The 17,425-nt window shown below is 45.6% G+C and overlaps 1 protein-coding gene across 1 annotated transcript; it reads right to left on the reverse strand.

Moving 5' to 3' along the window:
• Positions 1-5,569: 5,569 nt before the first annotated feature.
• On the reverse strand, positions 5,570-7,201 carry LOC117485371 (zinc finger and SCAN domain-containing protein 31-like). Its single transcript, XM_034133882.1, has 2 exons — positions 6,959-7,201; positions 5,570-6,450 (listed from the first exon to the last, which is right to left on the reverse strand). Exons 1-2 carry the CDS (start codon positions 7,143-7,145, stop codon positions 5,729-5,731), a joined length of 909 nt encoding a protein of 302 aa, XP_033989773.1. The 5' UTR covers positions 7,146-7,201; the 3' UTR covers positions 5,570-5,728.
• Between the last annotated feature and the right edge of the window lie 10,224 nt (positions 7,202-17,425).

Raw genomic sequence — 17,425 nt, forward strand, 5'->3', positions numbered from 1 at the left:
TAGGAGGGAAGATATGGTCATTTGTTCTGGGAATGTCATTTTCGAGCCTGAGACCTGAAAAACAGGCTCAGGACTTAACAGGTTAACAAAAGGTTCAAAAGGTCTCCCTTGAAAAAGAGATCTATAGCCGCGTTCACACCGGAGTACTTTTCACCGTACTTTTCGCGTTTAGTTCCGTTAGTACCCCTTATGTCGCGTTCACACCAAAAAGAGTACTTAATCTCGGGAACTTTTACCCCCATTTTTAGTGCCCGCTGAGAGATCGTACTTTCCTGGGGAAAAAAGTGCCCCAGTTCTGATTGGCTGGGCGAATTGCAAAAAGCAGTTATGGCAAGCATCAAGACATCATCGGAGCGGTGGAGTGATGAGGAGGTGTCGGCGCTTCTGGAAATCTACGCAGAGGACGCGACCCAGGGAATGCTACTGAAGCCAGTTCAGTAGCTTTCACTCGACCTGGGAATCGTGCACAGTGCCACGGCATACCGGCTAAAAATAAAGAAACTCAGGCAGGACTACAAACAAATTAAAGACTATTATAACAAGAGTGGTAACGACCGGAAGACCAGTAAATGGTACGAGCGCTTGGATGCTCTGCTAGGCCACAGACCTTTTCTCCGGGACAGCATCGACCTTCGATTCGGGCACGATGGTGTGGGAGGCCACTCAAACGGCGGATTCAGTTGCCAACGATGACGACCACGACGAAGGTAAAATCAACTACATGCACTGGGGTTTTAATCTGCACAATAATGGTCTCAGATGTACTTTTATTTGCTCAGTAGATCAAGCTAGCCATGCTAGGCTGAACTGGCTAACACCGGCCCCGAGCTAGCTAATAACATCTAGCTAGCTAGATATTCTCGGCCGCTATGAAAACGTTTTGACTTGTGAATAACTGTGCAGTGTTTCTGTAATTTGCTTCACTAACTCATGGTCTAGTAAACACATTCTTAGTATGTTGTAAAACTACATGGCGACTAAACAGATCTTGTATCTTGCTTATTTTCCCTCTTAGGAAAGCGGGCACGGGATGTGAATTTCTTTGACACCGTCGAGGCGTTGGAGGACCGGCGTGCCGTGGTGAAAGAGTCGATGCACGGGGATCAGGTGGTGCTGTTCACCAAGGCCCAGGAAACGGAGGACAAGATGCTCACGATGATGGAGCACCAGGCTGAAGTGTCGGTGCAGGATGAGCGACAAACCACTTTTCAGAATGGGTTTCTGGAAGTGCTTTCCCAGCTAGTGAAAGCCAACAGGTCTTCCTCCCTATAGTTGCCACTGTTAACAATGTCTGCTGCTGAGCCTATCCCTACACCTGGGACAGTTCATTTTATATTATTGTTATTACTGTTATTATATAGTCTTGATACAACTGACACTTTATTTTATATTGATAATGTTAACTTACATGTACAACTTCTATTTTATTTACATTAAAAATGTGAACTTCTATTTACTGTTATGTCTTGAGAGTGCAATAAAGAGAACCTACATGGCGATTAAACAGATCCTGTAGCTTGCTTATTTCTCCTGACACTTTATCTTTAGTGACCTGTGTAGCATCCTATACATCACATGTAAGTGATTATTCTGATACCATCATGTTTCATCGGTTATAAAATGGCAAAGCTTTATTTGTCATTTATTTATCATCAATGTTGCAACCTTGTGGAGGAATGGCAGGGGCACATACACAAACATGATAATTTATATCATTTTAAATATTACTTGACCTAAAACTAAATGTTTTTATGATTGTCCTCTGAGGAGGACATGGGGATTTGCAAACTTTTAATTCCCCCCCCCATTTTACACAACACAAAATGGAGTCCACTATGGGCCGAAACTAACATATATGTTTCCATAGTGTTTATGGCAGACGGATGCAGTGGGTCTCAGGAAGATATATAAATAATAAAGGTGGGTTTGCTGCTGAGCCTATTTACTGTGCATACAACACACCTGGCACAGTTTATTGTTATTATATTGCCACACTGTACACTATTGTAATGTTGCCTGTCTTGACTGGAAAATAAAAGAGAGAAACAAAAGCACTGTACAAAAGATCAGCTTTATTGTCAAAATGTTTACAATGTACAGTTTACACGCTGTTCAGATGCCTCATAAGGGCTGTGCGCGTGGCTGGCCCATCAAGCTGGGTCGCCGGTAAGGCAGTCCATTCGTCCCTGTACTCATTACTTTCACAAAGGTTATGTAATATGCAACATGCTGCCACCTGGGTTTTGATCTTGTCCATCTTGCAGTCGTTTCTTTTCATCAAGCAGCGCCACCTGCCCTTCAGTCTGCCAAAAGCGTTCTCCACCACTCGTGCTCGGCTTGTTTTGTTATTGTACGCAAGTTGCTCAGGCTGCATTAACTCCGTTACAAAGCTGTATAACATGAGCACAAACAGCACAACTTCAGTCGACTCCATCTCCATCATGTCTGAGGTCGGAAGGTAAACAACAGACGCCTAATGTACAGCGAGTGGGTGGGCGTCGCAGTATACGCGGGAAGTTTTTCTTCTTCTCTTGTTTTTGCAGCGGATTGCAAACAACTTTAAGGTGCATACCGCCACCTACTGTACTCGCCGTGAAGTGGTTTGTGGCCTGCCAGTAAAGCCAAAGCAGAAGAAGAAGAAGTGACGTCAGCGGCTCATTTGCGTAATCTTCCCTCAGGGAAAAGTACTCCGGTGTGAACGCGATATGTACTAAGTGCCCTGGGGTAAAAAGCGCCGGGGCTCTGAGTGCCGGAACTAAGTACAGGAAAGTACTTGGTGTGAACGCGCCTAATGGGACCAATCTGGTTAAATAAAGGTTTGAAATGAAATGAAATGAAAAGCATCAGGATGAAATGTGAACTCACATTAGCTCGTGATATCAACTAAACGATAAGAAATCAGCCGTTGCTTTTTCTTGTTCAAAGTGAGAGTCACTTTGGTTTTTATGTCTACGTTTTTGGTCACAAACTGAGCAACCAAATGGTTTCTCCCATGTGAATTCTCACGTCTCTTCAGAATGTCTTTCAGGCGTAATATGTTTTTTATTATAAAGTCATGTTCTTGGCTAGCTCTGTCAGTGATAAGTGTTCGTTACTTTTGTGTTATAATAGCACAATGGACTTGTTTCTGTGCTTAATATTTGTTTTAATGCATATTCAGACTTGACTTAGAGCAGTGGTTCTCAAACTTTTTCTGTTAGACCCCCCCTTTGGAGAAAAAAAAAAGTCGGGCCCCCCCAACACAAGTCAGGCTCAGTGGCGGCGCCAGAGATTTATTTTGGGGGTGCTGTGGGGTAGCTTGACGTTTCATAGAGGGTGCTCAAACATTTAGGGTTTCCCATTAATGTACCGGTCGCTACAGTGGAACTTTCTACTGCAACACTCCCCACGCAAATACACAGTGTACCCACGACTGTTACAATGAAGGCTCGATAATCAGCTCACGGCATATAGGTGTAAGCAGGGGTAAAGTGCTATTTTTGCAGGTGGTGTGTGGACCTCACATAGGGGGGTCCGGGGGCAACCTCCCCCGGGAAGATTTATTTTTAAATATTGAAGTTAAAAGCATCAACCTGGTGCACTTTGAGAGCAACATGGAGAGATCTATGGATACATCTCTCAACACCCATATGAAACTGAACTGTAAACAGATTTACTTTTTATTTATGGATATTTTACAAATCACCCTTTTAAACTTTATTCTTGTTTTACTGTCATATAGTATCTCATACCTGTTTTTCATTTATTCTCTTATTTTTTTATAACTATAATGATCATATAAACGTGTGCCTCGGTAATAATTGTTTACATTAATGGTGACCAAAACGTTTGAGACCCACTGAGATAACACTGAGAGAGTCCTTTAGCTCACTGAGTCTCTCTGACAGGAGAGGACTCTCCTCCACTTTGTTGTTGAAAAAACTCCTTATATCCGTTAGCGTAGCTCGTTAGCACCAGAAGCTAACAACAACGATCTCAAGTACCGGTGCGCTCTCTCTCTCTCGCTCGCGCACGCACACAAAATGGCTCGTTCCACACACACACAGAGCCGAGCTTTAATGAAACACAGAGACCCAGACGTAATAGTACTGTACTGTATCATATTATTTTCGAATCAATGATCTTTCAAATTATGATTTTTTTCTTTTTTTTAAATAATTGTTTTTCCTCCTGGTCTCTCGCTGTCATGCCTCTGCCCCCCAGGGGGGGCGCGCCCCCCACTTTGGGAACCACTGACTTAGAGCAATGATATTTTATCACACTCAGAGCAGGTATCACGTTATACACACTTACTGGGACCAACTCAAAGAGTTTAAACCTAATAATAATAACTGTCTTCATTGTCAGGTTCAGAAGAGTCTCCAGGGTTGTCCTCAGTCTCTGGTTGTAAATGTCTCTCTGGATCTGAGTTCCTGGCTCAGTGTTTCCCCTACATTTGTCTTGGCGGGGCGCCCCGCCTGAAATTCAACGTGTTTTCTTTTTCTTTTTTATTAAAAAAAATATATATATATAGCACCAAATTGCAACTGAAGTAATCTATCTACGGTCACTTTTCATATTGAACATGTGCTCTTTTATTAAATAAACTAAACGCCTATGTTATTTATCCAATGTATGTGCATGTTTCAGTGTCCACTGCTTTGCGTATTCACATTCTCCCTTGCTCTGTTTCTGAAGGGCCGCTCCCCCCCCCTCACACACCCTCACACACCCCCACACACACACACACACACACGAATGCACACACTCACAATCAGAGACAAGAGCGGAGGAAAGGAGGAGAACAACAAAGTGTAAAAAAGTCAAACAAATCTGCATTATTGCCCCGAGCTCTGCTGTCTGCCCGTTTGTGTCCCCCCCCCCCAGTTTCAAATTAGTTTATTATTATTTTTTAACCTAAAGTCGTTATCGATAAAAAAAAGAAATTCAATTTTTTTTTTTTTTTTTGGGGGGTACCTGAGCAGCACCCTGCCAAGGCAGTAAACCTAGGGGAAACACTGCCTGGCTGGTTCTGGTCCTCCACAGTCCTCTCCATCAGCTTCTGTTTCCATGTGTTCAGCTGAGCTGCTGGCTGGAGGCTCTGCCTCTCTGATCTCCTCAGTTTGAGTTTGATGAAGCTGTGAGGACTGACGAGCAACACACTTATGGATTTTGACCTGATATCTCTGCGTGAATCTTTTGTCACAAACACTGCAGCTGAACGGTTTCTCTCCTGTATGCATTCTCATGTGTGTCTTTAAATATCCTCTCCGTTTAAAAGATTTATCACAGACTGAGCAGCTGAATGGTTTCTCTCCTGTATGGATTCGCAAGTGGTCCTGTAAAGTTCCACTGTGTGTAAAAGAGTTATCACAGACTGAGCAGCTGAATGGTTTCTCTCCTGTATGGATTCTCATGTGGCGCTTCAAAACTCCTCTCCGTTTAAAAGATTTCTCACAGACTGAGCAGCTGAATGGTTTCTCTCCTGTATGGATTTTCATGTGTTCCTTTAAATTTCCGCTCCGTCCAAAAGAGTTCTCACATACTGAGCAGCTGAATGGTTTCTCTCCTGTGTGGTTTTTCATGTGTCGTTGTAAAAGTCCTCTCAGTGCAAAAGCTTTCTCACAGACTGAGCAGATGAATGGTTTCTCTCCTGTGTGGTTTCTCATGTGACGTTGTAAAGGTCCTTTCAGTGCAAAAGTTTTCTCACAGACTGAGCAGCTGAATGGTTTAACTCGGGTGTGTATTCTCATGTGTCGCTGATAATTTGCACTCTGTGCAAAAGCTTTTTTACAGACTGAGCAGCTGAATGGTTTCTCTCCTGTATGGATTTCATGTGGTCCTTTAAACTTCCACTTTGTGTAAAAGATTTCTCACAGACTGAGCAGCTGAATGGTTTCTCTCCTGTATGGATTTTCATGTGATCTTTTAAACTTCCACTCTTTGCAAAAGATTTCTCACAGACTGAGCAGCTGAATGGTTTCTCTCCTGCACTACGTCTTGATTCACTGACAGGGTCTTGATTATTTTTCTGAGAGTTTGAACCTGGTTCTCTGGTCTCCTTCCAATCAGCCCTCTCTTCAGTGTCAGGTTCAGAAGAGTCTCCAGGGTAGTCCTCAGTCTCAGGTTGTAAATGTCTCTCTGGATCTGAGTTCCTGGCTGGTTCTGGTCCTCCACAGTCCTCTCCATCAGCTTCTGTTTCCAGGTGTTCAGTTTGTCTTTGATGAAGCTGAGAGGACTGAGGTTTCTCTTCATCATCTTCACTCTTCACAGGGACAGGAGTGAATGTGAACTTGATGATATCAGCCTCCTCCAGCCCTTGAAGCTGCTCTCCCTCCTGACTGCTCCAGAGTTCCTCCTGCTCCTCTTTAATGTGTGGGGGGGGCTCTGGGTCCTCCTGGTCCAGACTGGAGCTCCACTCCTGCTGCTCAGGGGGAACCTCTTCTTTAACCACCACCAGCTGCTGGACGTCTGCAGGAAACAGAAAACACACGTGAAATTTCCGTAAAATCTAAAACTCTGTCTTTTTCTGAAAATCTCTGGCTGAGAAGATAGATGTCGATCCCCTATTGATTTACATTTAAATGTTTTTGGGGACTAATAGAATAGGTTTACAGAGCTGTTGTGTTAAAACAAAAAGATGTTTCTAGATCAATGTATATTGAATTTTACAGCTGAACATGTTTAAGGTTGTGGTTATCCAATTTACTATGGAGGGAACCTACCAAAATAAAAACGAAATAATTTATTAAATGAAACGAATAAATAAACGTAGGCATTGTTTGATCGGTGAAATGTGACCTGAATTTATATTCTTGTTTTCATTTTCTATTTTATTATTTATCCTTAGCATTTATTCTGGCAATAATAATATTTCAGATGTATTAGATCATAATAAAATCTATTAACCTTGATTATTTAACCCCACAGCTATCCAATAACATGAATAAAGAGTCTAAACTGTTAATAGTGAACAGACCTGCTCTGTGGATCTGAAGCTGAGGCTGTAAAACAGCGTCCAGTAGTTTCCGGTGTCTCTCGTTCTCCTGTTTTGAACGAGACAGTTCCTCCTCGTACTCTGCTATCGTTCTTTCAAACAGAACAAAGATGTCTTCAGCAGCCGCAGTGAGTCGCTGCTTCACCAACGAGAGCAGCACAACACTCATGTTTACTAAATCACCACTTCCTGTTAGACACACTGTTTCTCCGTGTGCTTCAGTCTCTGTTAAACACACTGTTTCTCTGCGTGCTTCAGTCTCTGTTAAACACACCGTTTCTCCGTGTGCTTCAGTCTCTGTTAAACACACCGTTTCTCCGCGTGCTTCAGTCTCTGTCAAACACACCGTTTCTCCGCGTGCTTCAGTCTCTGTCAAACACACCGTTTCTCCGCGTGCTTCAGTCTCTGTCAAACACACCGTTTCTCCGCGTGCTTCAGTCTCTGTTAAACACACCGTTTCTCCGCGTGCTTCAGTCTCTGTCAAACACACCGTTTCTCCGTGTGCTTCAGTCTCTGTTAAACACACCGTTTCTCCGCGTGCTTCAGTCTCTGTTAAACACACCGTTTCTCCGTGTGCTTCAGTCTCTGTTAGACACACCGTTTCTCCGTGTGCTTCAGTCTCTGTTAAACACACCGTTTCTCCGTGTGCTTCAGTCTCTGTTAAACACACTGTTTCTCCGTGTGCTTCACTCTCTGTTAAACACACTGTTTCTCCGTGTGCTTCAGTCTCTGTTAAACACACCGTTTCTCCGTGTGCTTCAGTCTCTGTTAAACACACCGTTTCTCCGTGTGCTTCAGTCTCTGTTAAACACACCGTTTCTCCGTGTGCTTCAGTCTCTGTTAGACACACTGTTTCTCAGTGTGCTTCAGTCTCTGTTAAACACACTGTTTCTCAGTGTGCTTCAGTCTCTGTTAGACACACTGTTTCTCTCTGAAGCTTCCTGAGCTGCTGTTCAGCTGGACGGCAGGAAGCAGAGGTTTGGGAGGATGATGTCCCTGATGCTGTTTAGATTTCTCCAGCACCACGGGGGGTCCTGTGTGGATGGCAGCTCCTTCCTCAGCAGATCCAGTTCTCCAGAATTGTCCTAATTACAGAGAAAACAAGAGAAAAATAAAAAAATGAATTAATAAACACAAAATGATGATTGCAAAATGTAACTCAGCATTACAGACAAACCATCCCTAAAGGGTTACTTAACCCACGGGCGGGGGCAAAATGCAACATCTTGCAAGAAACAGCGTCTGAGGGCTTCTTAACATTTAATAAACTATGAATGTGTCATACTCACTTAACGGGAAGAAACTCAGCTTTCAGACAATATTAACCATGTTTAGCTAAACGAAACAAATGAGTAAAAACAAAGGCTCTGAATTAGCCCTGAGCGAAAAAATGCTAACGCAATTAGCACAGAACTCAAGGTAAAATACCCTTGTTACTATTAATATATCGATTAGAAGGCTGAGATTCCACAGATTCCAGACATATAAGTATAATCACTGAGCGATCAGAACTCGTGACAGGGGAAGCAAACATAGACATCACAACACGTAGCATTACGGAGCAAACACGGGAGAAATTCTTACCTATGCTGTTGTTCTGATCAAAAGTTGTGTTCAATGGCAATAAAACGATAAAAACACTGCTGAAGGTCACGGCCTTCCAGCACAAACCGGAAGTGCCGCACGGCCAGCCAGAGTCCAAGGAGCTCCCGGTCAAAAGCGCTGTACCTGAGTTCCCTGGGCGTCAGCTGGCGGCTGAAGAAGGCGAATGGTTGCCAGGCGCCCTCCACCCACTGCTCATGCACCGACGGCGTAGTCCGATGCGTCTGTGGTAATGGAGATGGGGGCTGTGGATGACGGATGCGCCAACAGGGAGCCAGCGCGGTCTTGACCTCCTTAAAGGCAACCTCAGCCTCCGCCGTCCAGTCGATCTCCTGGATGGGGGCCTTACCCTTCAATGCCTCATACAGCGGCCGCATAATGTGAGGAAACGCCACGACAGCCTCAACCTTCGCCGGCAGGGGTGCTGCCCCGCCTTTGGTGACGCGGTGCCCAAGGAAGTCAATGTCAAACACCCCGAACAGACACTTTGCAGGGTTGATTATCAACCCGTGTTGGCTGAGCCTCGTGAAAAGGGCTCGGAGGTGTGACAGGTGTTCCTCCTCAGAAGTGCTGGCGGCGAGTATGTTGTCCAGGTAGACGAACACAAACGTCCCGCAGCACCGAATCCATCAGGCACTGGAATGTTTGAGCGGCGTTCTTGAGCCCAAAAGGTATCCGCAGGAACTCAAACAACCCAAATGGCGTTATCACCGCCGCTTTGGGAATGTCCAGGGGATGCATGGGCACCTGGTGGTATCCACGCACCAGGTCCACCTTAGAAAACACCGGTCTACCCGCCAGGTGTGCCGAAAAGTCCTGAATGTGCAGCACCGGGTAGCGGTCGGGTGTCACGGCGTCGTTGAGGCGGCGGTAGTCCCCACACAGGCGCCAACCGCCATTAGGCTTGAGGACGATGTGCAGAGGAGACGCCCAAGGACTGTCAGACCGGCGGATGATACCCAGGCGTTCCATGGTAGAGAACTCCGCCTTCGCTACTGCGAGTTTAGAAGGGTTCAACCGCCGGGCCCTGGCGTAGACTGGGGGACCCTCAGTGGTGATGTGGTGCTCCAACCCATGCTTGGTGGTGGGCGCAGAGAAGGTGGGCAGCGTCAGGTCCGGGAACTCGGCCAACAACCTGAGATACTTGTCTGCACCCGACAGCGAGCCCGACAGCCCGTTATACGCCGCCTTGCCAACGTCAAGGCATCAACCAAGCATTTGTTTCTAACGTCCACCAGAAGCCCGTGAGCACATAAAAAATCTGAACCGAGGAGGGGAAAATAAATGTCTGCTGTCATGTCTCCCAGTTGAACCGCTGCCCCCCAACACATAAACCCATAGGCCTCACGCCATAAGTGCGGATGGGGCTGCAATTAGCTGTTGTCAACTGCGGTCCGTGCCCCCCCTAGAGTGAAGTCCTCCGTTGAGTGCCCGTGTCACAGAGAAACCAGCATCCCGAGACCAGAGTTCCCGTTAGAATATTTCTTTGCCGGTCATAATGTCCGTTAAAGTTGAAATCTTCCGGACAAAATGAGAAAAGTGCCGGTCAAAGGTCTTCCTTGTTATTTATTGAGCTTTAAAACAAATTGATATGATTCGACATTAAACAAACTAATTATAGTAGATTAACTACATTATTCAAAAGTGTACAGTAACTTACAAAAACACGGGAATAATAAACGGAGCGCTCTCTCTCTCCTGACAGCCCGTCAGTATCATGCAGCTCGCGGATCCAGTAATGAGTGACCCGACAGTAAAACTAAACATATCTATAACTAGTTTAGGTAGTTTGAGAGGTAATTAAAATAGCTACGTGTGATATTCTAACCTGAAGTGTGTTTTGCTCTGCTCACCGCTGCAGGTGATCATGCAGAGCTGCGTGTCGACTCGTCAGCAGCAGCTGATCTCTCGCTCCCGTCAGATTAGACTTCACTCGCGTTTATGTCCATATCGATCAGATCTAGCTAGTTCTAGCTAATGATATGACTACCTGCTTATTAAAAGACACCTAAACAATAAGCGTCGCTATGCAACCGGGTGAGGCCACAAAGTATAGCGCAGCATTATGCATTTGTTTACATGCCCACCGGAACCCCGAGGCATTACCAACAGATCAACACACAATCAACCCATACAGGACATCTCTTTCTCCACATTAAGTGTTAGACATTAGAATTGACTATTCTTGTCTGTCACATACTATTCTTGTCTGTCACATAAGTGGCGCAACTGATGCGGTATTGCTAAGGGGAAATTATTTTGAACGGACATTTTGACCGGAGAGATTTAGATTTACCGGTCATAGTCCGGTAATTACCGGCTAACGAGAACTCTGCCCGAGACACTGTCGCTAACGAAGAGAAGCCTGCTCGTGCCGCCAATGCTCAGGGCCACTACCGAGCGCCGGCCCTCTCGTTTCCCGGAGGTTTGTAGCTGCAGGGAGCGATGCACTTATTCGCCTTGGCCCCGAACCGCGCGTGGTGAAAACACCCTCCCGTGTCCCCACGCCGGCCTGGAGCTGCCGCGGTCTGCTCCCCCCCAAGCCCTCCTAACTGGCGAGGGGGCACTGAGCGTCGCAGCCAGCACATCTGCACTGGGCTGCTGGGTCGCCAGGAAGAAACGGTCGACCTCCTCAGCCAGGGCGCGGGGTTCAGTAATGGTCGTGTTGGCCAGCGCCGTCTGAGCTGGGACGGCTTGCTGTCCCCCAGACCTTGAATCTCAAAAATCTGGCGAGCCCTCTCCTTAGCAGATAAGCTAAATGTCTTAAGGAGAAGAGCTTTAATCGCCTCATATTTGCCGATAAATCCAACCAACCTGGATGACGTGGAGCTCCCCAGCGCCACCACCACGTGAAAATACTTCAGGTCCTCGTCACGGACCTGGCTGCAGGCAAAGTGCGCCTCCACGTGTGCGAACCACGTCGTAGCGGCATGTTCCCAAAACTCCGGCAGTTTAACATAAACATCGCGATTAGCCATGTTCACTAAGTCTTCGGAATCTATCTCGAAAACGTCGGGGTCACCAGTGTAGAGCCGATGAATGGGAGTCGGAGGCGGCGTGTTGAGTATGGAACTCCACACTTTATTTTTCATTAGTTTACAGAAAGGTAGGAACAACTTCATTACATGCTACTCAAGCTAGAATGATAACAAACCACAGGTGCGCTCCCTAACGACCCGTCCACACAGCGGCGTGTGTTGAAGCTTCAACGCTTCTGCCCATTCACTTTGAATGGGGCGACGTCACGCTTCGCCGAACTGCATTGTGGGAGCGAAGCTTTGCTTCAAAAGCGTTGCTCGCTGCAAAAGTTGAGCAATGTTCAACTTTTGAAGCTTCGGCGGAAGCATCAGCCAATCGAATCATATGCCAGTACAAGCTCTAGCCAATCAAACCGCGTGCTTGTGTGTCAGGGGCGGGAGATTCATGTGATTGGTTGTTGGTCGAGTTTCAGCCCCCTCCGCCGGCAAGCTTCAACGCACGCTGCTGTGTGGACGGGCCGTAACGCAGCCTACACACGGCGGCGTGCGTTGCCTCTTGGCGGTGGGCGTGTCTTGAGCTTGGGGAGTTTCCGCGAGCAACTCGACCAACAACCAATCACATGAATCTCCCGTGTCTCTCCCCAAAAATTGAAGAAGTGACCAGAAAGTCGGGTTTGTCAGCTGGAAAAAGCGATGTCTATTATTTTAGGTACTAAACGAACGGGGGCTTGAAAACTTATAGCTGCTGCAGGACACAAGAGTTTGCGGAAACAAGACAGGAGTTGATAATTGGAGGGGCTGGGGGGGTTTCTGTTTGCAGCGGGGTAAAAAGGCTTTAAAAAGGCTCCCGTGTATGAATCTCACCATAGACATTAATGTCTAAAAAGCGATTTTTAATTAATGTCTATGGTGCTATTTTATGCAACATTGCATGGTGGCTAAATATACTGTCTATGCCTGCTGTCCATTCAAACGAAGTACACTGGATATAAACTCCCCAAACAGGCGAAAACCTACCAGTTTCACCCACTGTCTCTGCCACCTCCCTCCATGCCTGGCTCCTCCGGTTTGTATCCCGGTAGGTGAACAGGGACTGAAAGCACCGGGTGATTCCCTACCGCTACGATTATTTTCTCCTCCATTTTTTGGCATTTTGATTGGCTAGCGCTTGTACTGGCAGATTTGTATACGCGGGATTTGATTGGCTGACGCCTCCGCCTCAGCTTCAAAAGTAGAACATTGCTCTACTTTTGCAGCGAGCACCGCGAGAAAAGCTACGCTTTGCTCCCAGAATGCAGTTTGGCGAATCGTGACGTCACCCCATTCAAAGTGAATGGGCAGAAGCGTTGAAGCGTCTGTCACTACCCGATCGGTCCACCTGCCCGATCTGTACTGCATGTGCGAGATGGTCCGCCATATTGGACAACTACATACGGCAACTCTACTAGGACACGTGACACAGTGGCTTTTGGCAAAGCAGAAAAAGAACCGAGAGAGATTATTGTTATTACAACGTGACTTCACTATTATTTAACAACTCTTTTTATTGGGTTCTTTTATTTGGGGTTAAGTACATTGTCAGAATAAGTGAGAAATGGATTTAACTTCTGTTAGACAGCTATATGCCATACATTTTTGCATACATTCAGAGTAAATATTTATTCAGTATGATAGCTGTCTAACAGAAGTTAAATCCATTTCTCACTTATTCTGACAATGTACTTAACCCCAAATAAAAGAACCCAATAAAAATTGTTGTTAAATAATAGTGAAGTCACGTTGTAATAACAATAACTAATCTCTCTCGGTTTTCGCAGTTTTCTTTGTGTGCTTTGCCAAATGCCACTGTGTCAAGTGTCCTAGTTGGGAGTTGTGCAATATGGCGGACCATCTCGCACATGCGCAGTACAGATCGGGCAGGTGGACCGATCGGGTAGTGACAGCGGCGTGCGTTGACGCTTCAACGCTTCTGCTTCAACGCTTCTGCCCATTCACTTTGAATGGGGTGACGTCACGATTCGCCGAACTGCATTCTGGGAGCAAAGCGTAGCTTTTCTCGCGGTGCTCGCTGCAAAAGTAGAGCAATGTTCTACTTTTGAAGCTGAGGCGGAGGCGTCAGCCAATCAAATCCCGCGTATGCAAATCTGCCAGTTCAAGCGCTAGCCAATCAAACCACGTGTATGCTGAGAGAGCCAGACCGCAGTTCATTTCCTCATATGCCAAAAAATGGAGGAGAAAATAATCGTAGTGGTAGGGAATCACCCGGTGCTTTCAGTCTCTGTTCACCTACCGGGATACAAACCGGAGGAGCCAGGCATGGAGGGAGGTGGCAGAGACAGTGGGTGAAACTGCTAGGTTTTCGCCTGTTTGGGGAGTTTATATCCAGTGTACTTTGTTTGAATGGACAGCAGGCATAGACAGTATATTTAGCCACCATGCAATGTTGCATAAAATAGCACCATAGACATGAATTAAAAATCGCTTTTTAGACATGAATGTCTATGGTGAGATTCATACACGGGAGCCTTTTTAAAGCCTTTTTACCCGGGGGAGACACGGGAGATTCATGTGATTGGTTGTTGGTCGCGTTAACTCCCCAAGCTCAAGACACGCCCACCGCCAAGCGGCAACGCACGCCGCCGTGTGTATAGGCTGCGTAACAGGTCCGTGGCGCAACACACTCTCTATAACACAGTGAATTATGTCCCGTAATGTTCCACCACAATACTCACATTTATCAGTTATTAAAGTTAGTTAAACCCAATACTCACATGTATCAGTTATTAAAGTAAGTTAAACCCAATACTCACATGTATCAGTTACTCCTCACGTGCTGCTTTCTCTCTGAGACCGGACCGACATTTTATTTGTTTCCTCGTCACCGGCGCGCATTGCATCCTGGGATACGGTGGGCTGCGAGGAAGAGGACTCTTCAAATCCGGGAAAAGAAGAAGGCCGCTCTCCAACCCGCCCCTCCCCCCTCTCTTCTGTCTGTCCGCAGAATCAGAAGTCCTTTATTGGTCCCACAGAGGGACATTAACATGGTTACAGCAACAGTGGAGATAGATGCTGCTCCCAGACCGTAGTGGAGGAATACAGCGGAGGACTCTCTGCAGTCTTCCCGGACTGAAGCACCAGGCTTCGGCTTCAATAACCCACTCTGAAATTAGGCAGACAGGCAGGCTGTTCCTTGGGAGGCCGCTGTGTTTCCTCAGGGCTTTGTTATACAGCTAACTGGAGACAGACTGATCACTGCTGCTACTCCCGCTCTCTTCCGGACACACACTACGCTCGCTCACTCTCGCTCTAGACATGCACGCGCCACTTGCACGCGCCACACCTCCCTCTCTCTCTTAAAGGGATAGGCGACCCCACTCTGCATCACCCTGCTATTATTAGATAGATAGATAGATAGATAGATGGATGGATGGATGGATGGATGGATGGATGGATGGATGGATGGATAGATGGATGGATGGATGGATGGATGGATAGATTACGTTGCTATGTTTCTTTTTATTAAAAAAATGAAGAAAAACATTTGTGCAAAATCGCAGAGACTAATTTATCAACGATTCTTGATTAAACTCTGAATTTTACAGTACTGATTAACACTGCATCACATTCATGAATTAGAGTGTGTTTGTATCAGACCTTCATTGTGTGTGTGTCTGCAGTCTGGATCACTACAGCCCCATGAGTGACGTCCAGACTCTGGCCATGCTGTGCAGTGTGTTCAGAGCTCAGCCCCCGCAGACGTTTACTCTCTGTACGGACATCACCCCTCTCGATCCTCCTTCTTCCCCCCTCACCACTCTCGATATGTAACGGAAAATACTGGATGTACTGTTTCAATATCAGAGAAGCACATGATAACAAAGGCCCAACTGTAGCTGTGTACACGACAGGATGTATGATTACATAGATGAAGCTCGTGAGATACTGTGTTGAACATACGATAGCTTTGTTCCTACGATTAACATGATGATTCATCCCCTAGGGAGATAGGCATATGACTGTCATGTTTATTGCTTAGGTGGACCTTAGCTAATCTGAACTAAGCATAGAATACTGCTCTGAACCGGTATCCATGCATCTTGTGACTGTGTGACTCCCTCTCTTGGATATCAGCATGTGAAGGACACTGTTCAGGAACTAGTTGTACCAAATGCTCTGTATGTGATGACTACTTCCATTCTTGAGAGGATCATAAATACATGGAACCTGAGATTGAAGCTCAAGCCGGTGACGAGTGATATTTGTCTAATAGTAAGTATACTGGCCTCTCTGAATCCCCCTTCTCAGTTATCCAGCAAGATAAACACTTACATTCATCTCGGGACCACCAGGTTGAGATCTGTCACTTATGGCGCGTTTCCACTACAGCGCGGAGCACGGTTTAAGAGGGCTGTGACGTCAGCGGCCCGTCTTTGGTTGCGTTTCCACTTGGCCTAGTACCGGCCGGCGGGTCCTAATTCACAGTTTTTCTGGCCTCATAAAATCGTGGGTCTAGGGCCAGAGACAACGAGGCTGAGTCGGGCTGAGTATGCTAAACTAGAGAGAGAATCGCTGGCAAGGGGGCTACAACTACAACAAGATGGACATATTTGACCGTGATTTAATTGTAATACACGTTTCAAAATGATGCCGAAGTAACAACATACTGATACCGGTTAGTAAAAACCATGAATTAATGCTTTGACAAGTCTGCAGACCAGTTGAAAGTGAGATGATAATGCATGTTTAAACATACCCAATGATGCAAGAGATCTAATAGCAGCAGGTCAAGTATTCCAGTCTGTTGGGGCTTTGAACATGAACGCTCTTCTGACAATACATTGCAGAGGGGACAGAGAAATACATCTGGACAGAGTGTCTAACTTGATGATTTGGCGAGTAGGGTACAAAATACTGCTTTAAATAAGGGGGATAGTTAACATAAATGCATTTAAATATCAGCTGAAGCCAATGCGTGTGTCTTCTTACATTTAATGAAGGCCATTTAAGTTGGTTATACATTGTGCAGTGATGTGTACGAAAAGGACAACCAAGAACACATCTGCATATTCTATTGCAGGCTATGTTGAGTGGAGCAAGATCTGATTTATGTGCATTTTGGTAGACAACATCACAATAGTCCATAATCGGAAGAATAAGTTGAGAAGCAATTCTCTTACGGACGCTGAGCGTAAAACAATTGCGAGAGCGGTGTAAGACACCAATTCCGTAATTGACTTTTTGTATTACATGATTTATATGTAGTTTAAATGAAAGTTCAGAGTCTAGCCATACACCAAGATATTTAAAGCTATCAACTTTATGTAGAGAATTGCCATCCTTACATTTTATTACTACATTAGGTTTAGATTTGTGTGATTATTGTGTGATAGCCAGTCCTGTAAGATATTAAAATCCGATTGAAGAGAGATCTGAATTTGTGAAAAGTCAGATTTGGATGTATACATGACAGTGTCATCAGCATAGAGGTGAGTACGACAATTAATGAGACACGAAGATAAATAATTTATGTAAATAGAAAACAGAAGTGGGCCCAGAGTTGATCTTTGGGGTACACCCTTTTGTTGGATCAACAGGTCAGACTGTTTTCCATTAACAACCACACATTGCTTTCTATTGTGAAGGTACGAGTTAAACCATAACACTGTATTATTAGAAAGGCCAATGCCGTGAAGTTTATCCAAGAGCAGATATCGATCAACGAAATCAAAGGCTTTTGTCAAGTCAATACAAATGGCGCCTGTGAGTTCACCATCATCTGCAGCAGAGTACAAGTCATTTGAAAATGTAAGTAGGGGCAGTTGTTGTGGAGTGATTAGGCCTGAAGCCAGATTGAACCGGAGATAAAATA

This window comes from Trematomus bernacchii, unplaced genomic scaffold (assembly GCF_902827165.1).
Source record: "Trematomus bernacchii unplaced genomic scaffold, fTreBer1.1, whole genome shotgun sequence".
NCBI lineage: Eukaryota > Metazoa > Chordata > Actinopteri > Perciformes > Nototheniidae > Trematomus > Trematomus bernacchii.